The sequence below is a fragment of the Sorex fumeus genome, unplaced genomic scaffold (genome assembly GCF_029834395.1).
Source record: "Sorex fumeus unplaced genomic scaffold, SorFum_2.1 ptg000034l, whole genome shotgun sequence".
NCBI classification, from domain to species: Eukaryota; Metazoa; Chordata; class Mammalia; order Eulipotyphla; family Soricidae; genus Sorex; species Sorex fumeus.
Genome location: NW_026606091.1, coordinates 24,054,440 through 24,066,821, shown reverse-complemented (window position 1 = coordinate 24,066,821; position 12,382 = coordinate 24,054,440). Strand labels below are relative to the sequence as shown.

At 59.9% G+C, this 12,382-nt stretch overlaps 1 protein-coding gene across 2 annotated transcripts in view; it reads left to right on the top strand.

Moving 5' to 3' along the window:
- CNTFR (ciliary neurotrophic factor receptor) overlaps positions 1-6,157 on the top strand; it is a 40,578-nt gene extending 34,421 nt beyond the window's left edge. Inside the window, exons 7-10 of one of the 2 annotated variants that reach the window (XM_056117252.1) lie at positions 815-978; positions 4,567-4,747; positions 5,088-5,259; positions 5,537-6,157. In XM_056117252.1, coding sequence (XP_055973227.1) covers positions 815-978; positions 4,567-4,747; positions 5,088-5,259; positions 5,537-5,606 — 587 coding nt within the window. In that variant the 3' untranslated portion in view covers positions 5,607-6,157. The remainder of the gene's footprint in view (positions 1-814; positions 979-4,566; positions 4,748-5,087; positions 5,260-5,536) is intronic. The other variant, XM_056117253.1, reaches the window with a different exon arrangement.
- Positions 6,158-12,382: the final 6,225 nt, after the last annotated feature.

The window sequence follows — 12,382 nt, the reverse complement described above, 5'->3', positions numbered from 1 at the left end:
CGTTGTTGTCTGTCTGTCTGGCTCCCAGAGCCCAGGAGGGGGAGGCGGCAGGCTGGGCTAGACCCTGCACAGAGCAGCTGCAGCCCCCCCCACCCCCACGGCACCCCCCTCCCATGTTAATGGCTTCCTTACGGGCTGTGATGAATGAGGTGTCAGAACAGGAGACGGGACTGGGACAGATACTGCCCTCGCCTGGCCCCCTCCCAGATAGAACCTCTGTCCCACCCACCCGAGCCAAACCTGCGGCCTCACTCTCTGCCTCGTGACCGGGGTCCCTCACTGCACTGGCCTCTCTGAGCGGGGCCGTTTGACGCGCCCATTGGGTCCCCAGTTCTGCCGTCCTGGTGGATGGTGCTTTTGTCCTGACTAGGAGCAGCTTCGAACCGAGACTCAGCCAGGAGAGAAAGAAAGGCCTAGAGGAAAGTCAGGGTTGGGGGCAGCGCGAAAGGCTGGTGTAAGAGAGGCCGCCTGATGGGCCGGGGCTTGAGGGTGGAGACCCCCACCCCTCCCCATCCAGGGCCAGCATGTGGCTCATCGTGAACAGGGGGTCAGTGGGTGGGATGGGATGAGGTGCCGTCGTGTGGATATCGCGGACTGGTGCCACGACAGTGGATGGGATGACCGTGATTGGTGACGATGGGATATCAGGGGGAGGGCAGGGACACGTGGTCAGGGTGGCAGCCACAAGTGGCCACAGAGAGGGCTGGCCTCCATGGTGGTGCCAAGGTGAGACTGTGGCCCTGGTGGCTAGGGTGCCAGGGGTGGAGGGAGCTCGGAGGGACACATGACCATGAAGCTCCGCCCCCCTCCACAGTGAAGCCGGATCCTCCGGAGAACGTGGTGGCCCGGCCGGTGCCCAGCAACCCTCGCCGGCTGGAGGTGACGTGGCAGAACCCTTCCACCTGGCCTGACCCTGAGTCCTTCCCGCTCAAGTTTTTCCTGCGCTACCGACCCCTCATCTTGGACCAATGGCAGCACGTGAGTGTCCTGGGCCTCAACCCCGGGCTCTGGGTGGCAACTGCCCACCCCTCTAGGGAGGAGAGGCTCCCTGGGCGAGAGAAGGACAGGTGTGACGATGCAGGGGCAACGGCTCTCTGGGGGGAGGGTGGGGCAGTGGGTAGCTCTCAGCCCTGCCCAGGCAACTGTCAGGTGACTCCCACCCCCACCCCCACCCCACCCTCCGCTTTGTTTTGTTCTTGGTTTCTTGAGCTGTGCCCAGGGGTGCTGGGGGGAGGGGGCCACTCCCGCCTGTGCTCAGGGGACTGTGTGGTGCCTGGGAGCCTGGGCCACCCGTGTGCAGGGTCTGTGCTCCCTGTAGCACTGGTCTGGGCAGCTCCTCCTTGCACGCTCGCCTGACCCCGAGTGGCAGGGCCGTCCGCGTGCTCGGGGCCTCCCACGTGAGGTCAGGCCACAGTGTTCAGGAAGCTGAGACGGGGCTGTGAGTTCAGGACGGACGGAGTTGTGGGCCCACCAGAGTTAGGTCTTGGTGAGGGGTCAGGGTGAGGACACCGGTCAGACGGGGGTCTGGACCAGGGTTGTCATTGGGGCTGGTGCACAGTGAGAGGCTTGAGGGGGTGCGGTTCTCTCTACTTGAGAGCTGTGGGTACTTTGGGGTCTCGGGCTGGCGCTGGGGCGGCTGCCCTCATAGGGAAGGCAAGGCAGGCGGGCTCCCCGGGTTCACCTGGATCCCTGATGACCGAGTCCACCAGACTCCAGTCCCCCACTCAGGCTGGCCTTTAAAGTGCGTAATTCGATTCCAGGGCGCCTGTCCGGGTTGGCAGGCCTGGCCCCCACAAAGGCTGCTCTCACGCTCACATGTTCCCTGACAGAGTCCGGAGTCCCTCCCGCCTGGCCAGCTGCCTGCGCCTAATGTACCACTAATAACCAGGGTCTAGTTTCACAAGCCCCCCTCCCCCGCTAACGAGCTGCAGGCAGCATCCCTGTGCCGCGCAGTGCACACGCCGGGCTGTGGGCCTGGCCTGCCGCCCGCCCCCCCAAGGGGACACGCACACACGCACACACACGCACACACACACCTGCACGGGCCACTTACCTGCCACGGGCAGACCTGCCCCTGCCCCACCCGTGGGCCCCTGAGGGTCCTGCAGTCAAAGCCCTGTGTGGCCCCGAGCAGGTGCCAGCCCTGCCTCCTGGGCATCGTGGCTCGTTCCACAGAGGAGCTCCCTGAGCTCTGGCCTCGAAGAGAGGTTGGTGTGTCTCAGGGTGAGGCGGCCCCCCGGGGAAGACAGAGGGAACGGCCTCTGGGTCTCGGAAGGAAACAAGGGAGAACTCGGGGTAGGAATCACACAAGAATGGGTGCCCCGAGGTCTGATGGGGACCCCACCTCCACCCGAGGAAGGGGTGTGTGTATGTGGGGGCCCCCCGCGGTGTCTTCTCTGTTCCTCCAGGAGACTGGTGGGGCTGGTGTGGCACCTGCTGAGGGCACGACGGTGAGGCTCATGCCAGCCACCCAGGAAATCTTGCCAGTGGATGAGCCCTTCTCTCAAGGAGTGGGATTAAAGGATCAGTGATACAAGAAGGGCCTGGCCATGGGCGGCGGCCTGCCCAGGGCTCCGGCCATGTGCCTAGAGACCTGGGGACCCCCAGAAGCCTATCAACAAGGTGGTGATTAGATCTACTCCCCAGGCCCTTCTCCCTCAAGAGAATGACAGGTGTGGGGTTCTGGGGACAGAAAGGAAGGGGTAGGGGCCAAGGACCCCAGGGATGCCCCAGCAGATGGGGTTCTTTGACAGAGCCAGGACATGGGGACCCGTGGTGGGATTGGCATCTGATTCTAGGAGAAGATGGTCTTTGGGTCTTTGGGGTCCACCAGGAAGTAGGACTTCCCAAGCACTACGGCTCTTGCCTTGATCCTGACCTCTGTCAGTGTCCCCGGGGTTCTAATTGGGGGATTGGCGGGAGGGGGATTGGGGGGGCGGACTAGAGGGGCCACACACACAGATGCAGCTGCACGCCTAGGAACACGCAGACACACGTGTGCATGTGCTCAAAGCCTGTCTGATCAGGTAACCCAGACCCCTCTTTTCTGGAGTTGGGGGGGGATGAGGATTGGAACAGGGACCAAAAAGCCCTAAAGCCAGACATGGCCCAGAGCGGGGATAGGGGGCCCCCCTCCACCCCTGCCGGCTGCCCCTGTTTACGAGGCGGCTTAATGAGGCGGCGGGTGCCGCTGAGATGAACCAGAGCCCAGCCCGGACCTGGAGGGGCGCCGGACAGGCAGGCCAGCCTGGAGTGGGGAGGCCAGCGGGATGGGGGCCGGCCGGGGCGGGGTTGCGCGGCTGTGCCTTCAGGAGGAAAGAGAGCAGCTGTCCTGGTGTCCCCCCACCTCACCCCCCCCTTTCCACCTCTGGCAGGGCATCAAGCCCACGAGGCCTTCCTGAGGGGTGGGCCTGCCGAGGAGGTGTGGGTGGGTGCCCAGGGCAGCCGGGATCCCTGGCTCTGAGTGGGCGCGGGATGGGCAGAGCGGCCTGCAGTGCTGACCGTGTGCCGAGTCCTCGTTACGGCCCTGTGAGAGGGATCGTTAACACCATTTTACAGGGCGGGCCGTCAGCTTGTGGGGGCTCGGGGCCTCTGTCCCCTCCCTAGGCAGGGCAGGAGCCTCGCTCCATCTGCTGGGGAACTTCCTGTCTGACCTGCGGCTGGAGTGAGGGCAGCACTATCCCAACCCCTCAGTCACCTTTCTGGCCTCCTGTCTCTTTCCAGCCTCCTCACAGATTTCTTTACCTAAGCGGGAGCAGGGGTGGGGCGGGAGAGGTAGTACAGGGGGTTGGGATAGGGCACTTGCCTTGCACACGGCCGACCCGGGTACTATCCCTGGCAACCGGCAACCCCATATGGTCTCCCAAGCACGGCCAGAAGTGGTCCCTGAGTGCACGGCCAGGAGCGAGCCCCGAGCATCACTGGGCATGCCCCGCCTCCCCAAGCCAAACCAAAGATTGTTTTTTCTTTTTACTGGGAGCTGGCGAGATAGTACAACAGATAAGGCATTTGCCTTGCACGTGGTTGACCCGGATTCAATCCCTGGCACCCCATACCCCTGGGCACTGCTAGGTGTGGCCAACCCCCCCCAACTCTGCTCCTCCCCAAAATGGTTTTCTTACTCTTGGGCTAGCACAGTGGTCAGGACATGTACCCAGCGTGGGTTCCAGTGCCCACACTGCCTGGGTCCCTGTGCCGTCCAGGTGTCCCCAGCGTGTCAGTACCCGAGCAGCATCACATCCTCAGCCCTGGCATTGAGTCCCGTGGGCCCCCAGGCCTCCTGAGTACCGCTTGGAGCTCCTGCCCCCCACCCCCAACCTCCGGCCAAAATAGATTTCCTCATTCTCTCTGAGGAACAGGCTTGTCTCTTCCCTGGAAGAGGCGTTGGGGTCGGGGGATGTCTCTCTCCCGCTGGCACTCTAAGCGGGAATATTCTCAGCCAGCAACCCCCTCACCCTCACCCCCTGGCAAGCTGTCTTCACTCTCCACAGCACTTGCCCCCGCCCTGCTACTGCCCCCCCAGGGGTGTCCTTGCCCACCCCCACCCCCGTCCCGCTCCGGCTACAGGTGGAGCTGTCAGACGGCACCGCGCACACCATCACAGATGCCTACGCCGGCAAGGAGTACATCATCCAGGTGGCCGCCAAGGACAATGAGATCGGCACGTGGAGCGACTGGAGCGTGGCTGCGCATGCCACGCCCTGGACAGAGGAGCCCCGACACCTCACCACAGAGGCCCAGACCCCCGGTGAGCCCTTCCCCACTCCCCCTCCCGCGCGCGCGTACACACACGCTGCCCCACTGACTCAGGGCCTTGGAGCTTTAAAGGGCACCCCCCCCCCCCCGCTTTATGTAGCCCCTGCTGTCAACACACTCTGCTTTCAGCCGGTGGGGTGGAGATGGCCTCTGTGAGCCTGTCTGAGGGGGGAGACCCACTGGTCTGAGAGAGGAGGCGGGGTTGGGGGATGGGAGAGGCAGCAGGATCAGTTGCAGGAAGTGTGTCTCCTAGATGGGGTGTGTGTGTGGGGGGGAACCCCAGCCCCAGCCCCAGCCCCAGCCCCGCCCTGAGTTTCCTCCCTGCTCCCCAGAGACCACGACCAGCACCAGCAGCTCACTGACGCCCCCACCCACCACGAAGATCTGTGACCCTGGGGAGCTGGGCAGCGGCGGCAGCCCCTCTGCGCCCGTGGGCATGAGCGTCCCTGTCACTCTGGCTCTTGCCACCGCCGCCGCCACCGCCGCCAGCAGTCTCCTGATCTGGTCAGTGCAGTAAGGTGGGCTGGAGCTACGGGGATGGGGTGCGTGCGTGCGTGTGCGTGTGTGTACATGTGTGTATATGTGTACGTGTGTACGCATGTACATGTCTGCATTTGTGTGTGTGCACGTGTGCGTGTGCATGTGTTCATGTGTGTACACGTGTATGTGTGTACATGTGTGTGTACGTGTGTGTACATGTGTGTATGTGTGTACATGTGTGTATGTGTGTGTATGTGAGCACCCCCTCCCCCACCCTCCCTCACGGCCCCCCATGTCTCAGCAGAGCCGGCTTCCCCGCCAGGACAGGCCAGAGGCCAGCGCACCTGCGGAGGAGCAGAGGCCGGAGCTGAGCCCGCAGACCCCGTTTCTATTTTGCACACGGGCAGGAGGGCCTTTCTGCATTCTCTTCAGACACAATTTGTAGAGACCCCGGCAGGCCCGGGCCTGCCATCCCCCTGACCTTCACCCCCGCCCCCACCAGGCCCTCACCCCTCCCTCGGGAGAAGAGGGCCATGCAGCTAACCCACCCACCAAAGACCATCTCCCACCCCCTCGGGCTGGACCCTCCAATGCCAGCGACTCCCAGGAGCCCATGGGGGGCCTGAGGGGAGCCCCCCATCTAGTCTCGCCCTTTACCCCCGCCTCCTGTCTGCCCCAGGGTCTCTGTTGCCACCATCCGATTATAAGCTCCTGACGCTGGGGGGTCTCAGCCACCCCCTCCCCCCAGCACCCACACTTTTCAGTGCCCCGCCCTGTTTTGTATACCCCTCTCCTCTCTCAGCTCCCGCCCGACAGTATTTAATGCCCGTCTGTTCCCTCCCGTCTGACTCAATGGTAACTTGCTGTATTTGAATTTTTTATAGTTGTATATACAGGGGTGGGGTGGGGGCCAGGGGTTCTCATTAAACGTCACCATTTCATGATTCCTTGAAACAGACCCACTTGGGAAGGACCCCCTTCTGAGGCCTGGAGCAGAGTGGCTGTGGGTGGGGTCAGGCATTTCTGCACCAGGCGTGAGCGTCCGGGATAGAGTTGTGGTCGCTTGGGCGGGGGTAGGGGTGGCTTTCTGGAGGCCCCTGGGAAGGAGTTGTGGGGAATGAAGGGGTTCCCTGCCACCAGGACGGAGGCCACAGGTTCTGTAGGTGAGGCCTGGTGCATGGTGCAGAGTGTTGGGGGAGGGGGTAGCAGAAGCCGGGTCTGACTTCCACAGTTCCCACCACCTCCCCTGGCCCAACACTAGGCCCTGGTCTGGAACTCCAGGGCGCTCTGGCTTTTCTCAGAGGCAGGGTGTCTGGACTCCAGCCTGCTTGGATCCAGCCCCCTCTAAACAGCCACCTTACCAGGGGCTCCTGAGCAGAGAATGCCTAGGGTGGGGTCACTGTCACTGTCCTCCCATTGTTCACCGATTTGCTTGAGTGGGCACCAGTAACATCTCTATTGTGAGACTTGTTGTTACTGTTTTTGGCATATCGAATACGCCATGGGGAGCTTGCCAGGCTCTGCTGTGTGGGCGGGATACTCGGTAGCTTGCCGGGCTCTCCAAGAGGGACGGAGGAATCGAACCAGGGTCGGCCCAGGTCTGCCACATGCAAGGCAAATGCCCTACCCATTGAGCTATCACTTCGTGGGTGAAACCCACAGCCCATCCTGGGGGGTCAGGCTCACTTCCTCATTGGGCAGGTGGAGCAGAGGCCACAGCACCATCCCTGTGCACCGAGAGATGCCCCCCACCTCCCTGCAGACTGGTCCTCGGAAGCCCCTGACCACCTCCCGCCCCCCCCTGCCCCCCGCCACGAGTCACACCTGCTCCCAGTTCCCCCTTTCTCAGGCCACAGAAGGTAGCGCTTCCTGGGCTGTCCCAGTGCTGCCGGGGTAGCACCAGACTGAGTCAGGCCTGTCTAGGGGCTCCAGGGAAGGTGCTGGCACTCTGCCAGTAAAGGGGGGGTCCAGGCAGGAGCTACCGCACAGAGCCAAGAGTGCCGGGGCTGTGACTATGCCCGGCTGGGGACTTACCAAGACGCGGCTGTGGGCCCCGCCCCTGTATCCTGCAACCCCCAGCCCTGGTCCCTGACGGGCGTGACCCAGGTCAGACCCTGTGTGCCAGGCCTAGCACACAGGGATGGAGAGGCCAGCAGTCACCTGGGATTCTTCCTGGGATAGGTCCGAGTCTGTATGTTTGTATGTGTGTGGGGGGGGGCAGGGTTGAGGGTCTCTCTACCCTGAGAGCCTCGGTCAGCTCTGACCCACGGCCGCCCACCCAGGGCATCAGCAATCTGGCCTCCATTAGCGACATGGGAAAGCAATTACAGGGGCCTGGGTAGGAGAAGGGGAGGGGGCCTGCTGGAGCCGCAGAGGCCGAGGGAGAGAGGAGGGGGCCGAGTCCCTGCCCCCACGCCCAGGAGAGGGACCCAGCCCCATGCCCAGCCTCGGGGTGCCTCAGCCAATCCCAGGCCCATACGAGCGCCCTCTCTTCTGGGGGTGCTGGAGCTTGACCCCCCAGAAGCCACTTACCTCGGAGAGTCCTCCTGGCTCTCGGCCGCTGCAGCCGCCCTGAAGACTGTCCCCACATCTGTTGTCCTCTCACGCTGGCTCTGGGGAACTCAGGACGAGCACAGACACCAGTTCTGGGAGAGGCCTCAGACCCCCGGAAACCTGAGCCCTGCTGGGGGTGGGGGTGCCTGGGGAGGTTTGGACCCGGGGCCCGGGCACCTCTTGTGCAGCTGGGATGCCCCCCGACCCATGTGTGTCTCTGGCCTGCCCCTTGCACCAAACCTGGTTTCTTCTCTCGCTCTCCTTGTGGAAACTGTCCTGTCCCGGGGCCATCTTGGTGGTTCTGTCTGGTTCCAAGCCCCATCTCTGCCCGTTTTTCTGTCTCCCTCCCTGACTCTTGACTGCTCTCTGCCCCTCCCCCACACACTGGTTTCCTCTCTTCCTCCTTGTCCATCTCTGTGTGTCCGTCCCCATCTCGGTGTGTCTGTCCCTGTCTCTGAGTCCGTGGAGCCTGGCTGTCCCTCTGCGTGGCCCTGCCCAACCCCAGACCCCAGAACCCCTCCACCTTGGGGCTGTCCTGGCTTCTGCTGCCCCCTTTTGGCTGCTCTCCCGCCCTCTGTTACTGCTGTGCAGGGGGGGGGGGCGTGGGGGAGTCCACTTACTGAGCTGGATACCCTTCTGGGCCACTTCCATGGCAACCTAGGGGGTCACTGTCACCTCCGGGCAGAGATGCTGGAGGCTGACATGTGTGTCTCCAAACCCATCCCCCAGCTCTGTGCCCGGTACCCGGTGCTTTGAGTCTTGATGTCATCTACCCCGCAATCCACTAGTTGCACAGTCCAAAGCTGGGGAGAGACAGAGACGGAGAGAGACAGAGAGATAGACACGAGAGACAGAGAGAGAGGGTGCTCAGGTGGTCATACCATCCAGTGCTGCAGGGCTAAAGACCAAGAAGATTTGGGATGTCTTCCCGCTCTTCCTTCTCAGAGGAGGGCAGAGGGGAAGGAGGGGTGTCTGATGGAGCCAGGCCAAGGGGGAAGTTGGCAGGAAGGTAACTGACAGGACCCCTCTGATGAGGAAGGGGAGTTGGCATCGTCTGAGAACTCAGGATATGGGGAGAGCTTCTTTGGCAGGGTCGGTGTATGTGGGGAGGGGGGGTCCCAGGTGGATGGTGAAGAAGCAGCCTGGAGAGGGACTTTCTGAGGATCCGCAGCCTGAGGTCTGATCACCAGTGAGTCCCCGTGGTGGTTCTTGGGTTAGGGAAGGGGAGGGTTCCGGGGCAGCTGGAGTCCACGGCGTCTAGAGGGCAGTGACCACCAGGGGGCAGGGCAAGCTCTCGGGACAATGGGAGGCCAAGGCAGGGGAGAGGCCACAACACCACCAGGGTGGCGGCCCTGGCATGGGTGTGGTGCGGTCACCGTGCCACTGTGCGGCTGTGTTTGCGTGTCCGTGAGGAGACCATGCTGCGTGTGGCTGCAGGAGGCCAGCCCAGATCCCCTAGGAGGCGGGAGAGGGCAGTGGGGTGTGGGCAGAGACCCGAGGAGTCCACCATACTGTCCTTGGAGTCCCTCCCACGAGAGCCAAGCACAGGGTCCGCGTCCATGTTCCCACATTCCCTCCCCCGTCCCCGTCCCGCCCGGCTCCCCATCATTGCTCTGTTTCTCTGCCGTGTCCATGTTCTGACTCTCATGATGTTGTGGGGTCCCTCGGTGGGTCGCTCCCTGCTCCTCCCCTCTCGATTGCAGCTGGAAGCTCCTCCGTGTGCCGAGGCTTAAAAGGCTTAATGCGGGAGCTCCAGGGGAAAAGCTGGGGCTGAGCAAGGCTGTGTGTCTCTGGAAGGAGGGAGGTGTGACAGACTCCCCGATGGCCCCGATGGCCCTGATGGCCGTATGAACTGACCCAAACAAACCAGATCCCCAAAAGCTATGCAAGTAACTCAATCCAACAAACAAGGACATTCTTTTGTAAACCTTAAAATGAGATAGCACGGGGCGTGGTGGGGGTGTGTGGGCAGAGAGAGAGCACAGTGGGCAAGGTGTGGCCCAGGGCTGACCTCCTGTTTGAGCCCCATAGGATCATCTGAACCTCACCAGGAGTGACCCCTGAACACAGATCCAAGAGTACGCCAGGTGCGACCTAAAAACCCAATCTCCCTCCCCTAAATGAGGTGGCCAAGGGGAGCAGGAGAAGATTCTGGTGCATGGAATGAAGGAGATGTCTCCCAGCTCCATCCTCAAAAATAACCTTGGGAACACATGAGCTAAAGGAACACCAGGAATTCCCCTACTGTCCTGGAGTCAAAGAGAAGTATGGGGTATAGTGTTGTGTAAAGGTGGTCTGGAAGTAGTTTGGAGAAGCCCCAGGTTCCTCCAGAGTCCACAGACGAGGCAAGAAGGTTGCCAGAGCGATAGCACAGTGGGTAGGGCACTTGCCTTGCACACGACCAGCCCAAGTTTGACCCCTGATGCCCCAGATATCCCTAGAACCCCCAGGAATGATTTCTGAGTGCAGAGCCAGGAGTAAGCTCTAGCACCACTGGGTTTAGCCCAACCCCCCAAAAAATGAAAAGGAAGAACTGGAGCGATAGCACAACGGCCAGGGCATTTGCCTTGCATGCGGTCAACTGGGGTTCAATTCCCAACATCCCATATGGTCCCCCGAGCACTGTGAGGAGTAATTCCCGATTGCAGAGTCAGGAGTAACCCCTGTGCATCGCCGGGCGTGACCCAAAAAGCAAAAAAAAAAAAAAACAAAAAAAATAAAAAGGAGGTTTCTAGGGGTTGGCATCTTCCAGTTTATGGGGCCGAGTCTAGGGGAACAAGCCATGGCTGAAAGGCTGGGCTGGCCCCACCCCCAGCTGGAAATTGGGTATCTGAGGGGGCCTCAAAGGAGCAAGCAGGCACAGCCAAGCCACCTGCAGGCCACCATACATGTGGAGTGGAAAGGTTTGAAAGTAGTAGCTCTCCAATCACAGCTCCCATGGAGAAGAGAAACTGGCCCAGATGAGATGGGAACGAACTCAGGACCTTATACTTGAGCAAGGGGAGATCAGACACGAGCACCACAGGGCAAGTTGTCAGGAAAGGACGTGACATGGCCCCTTAAGCACAGAGACTCAATGGAGGCAGAGAGGGAGGGAAAGCAGGAAAAAGGAGCAGAAGAGGATGAGGAAAAGACAGGGAAGAAAATGCAAAAACAAGGATGAAGAGCCCACTCTGGGTTATGTTTGTTTGTTTGTTTGTTTCTTGTTTTGGCGGTGATTAGAACTTGCTCCTGGCTGTGTTCAGAGATCACTCCTGGTGGTGCTCAGGGGACCTTATGTGATGCTGGGGGCCAAGGGTCAGCCTCACGAAAGGTAATTTCCTTATCTGTTGTACTGCCTCTAGCCCAAAGAACCCACTCTAGAAGAAAACATAACCAAAAGAATAAAAGCACACTGCTGCCCAGTTCCCCCATTACAGAAGGACTTAATGATAGTACAGAATAAATAGAGCAAGCACTCAAGACAAGATGATGAAATAAGAGAATAAGATGAAAAGGGAGAACAATAAATAATACCAAAATAATACCATTATCGATATAATAAGCTACAAATAGCAAAACAAAGAGGTCCGGCTAAAAATCAAAGTAATGTTGTATTGCAAAGTCTTGAGAGTAAAGGTGATGAGAAAAGGAAATGATATTAAAGTCCTTAGAATGAAGTAGGATAAAGAGATGGGACAGAGATCATTGTTGAGTGACTGGAGCAATAGTACAGTTGGTAGGGCGCTAGCTTTGCAAGTGACTGACTGGAATTTGACCCCTGGCACCTCCTATGGTTCCCCGACCCTCTCCAGGAGTGATCTGTGAGTGCAGAGCCATGAGTAACCCCCCCCAAAAAAAAACCCACAGGTGGGTGTGGCCCAAAAAACAATAGAAAAAAATAATAAAGTAAAACAAAGATAATTATTGATGGGGTGGGAGAATGTGAGGCACTTGGGAGGCCAGGGTTTGATCCCCAGTTGCCTGAATACTTCTCAAATGAACCTTAAGCAGTGCACCAGGAATAGCCCTTGAACACTACAGTGTGGCCCCCAAACCAAGCCACAAACAAAATAACAAAGAATAGTGGTCCATAGAGTGGGGAGATGCTTAAGGGGTAGTGCACATACCTAGCATGAATAAAACCCTGGACTCTGTCCCTGGCACCATGAGGCCCCCCTCCATGCAGCACTGGTGGCCCCTGAGCCCCATGTCAAGCCTTGCAGGCAATGACACAAAAAAGAATTATAGACGCCCACGCAGTGTTACCTTTCTGGGACCCAACGAGAGCTGTGGGGAAGAGAATGAATAGGGGGCCAGAGATTGAGGACAGTGGGGAAGGCACTTGCTGTGCACGCATCCAACCTGGGTTTGATTCCTGACAACACAGATGGTCCCTCGAGCCTGCCCGGAGAGATCCCTAAGCACAGAGCAGAAGTAAGCCCTGAACACTGCCAGGTGTGGCCCCCCACCTCAAAAAGAAAAAAAAAAAGAATGACCCTAAAGCAATGATTTCAAAAATGGAACTAGAAGAGAGAAGGGCAGGCCAAAGAACTAACCCAGGGCTTAAGGCACTGACTTGCTTTGCATCTCACTGACACTGGTTCAAATCCCC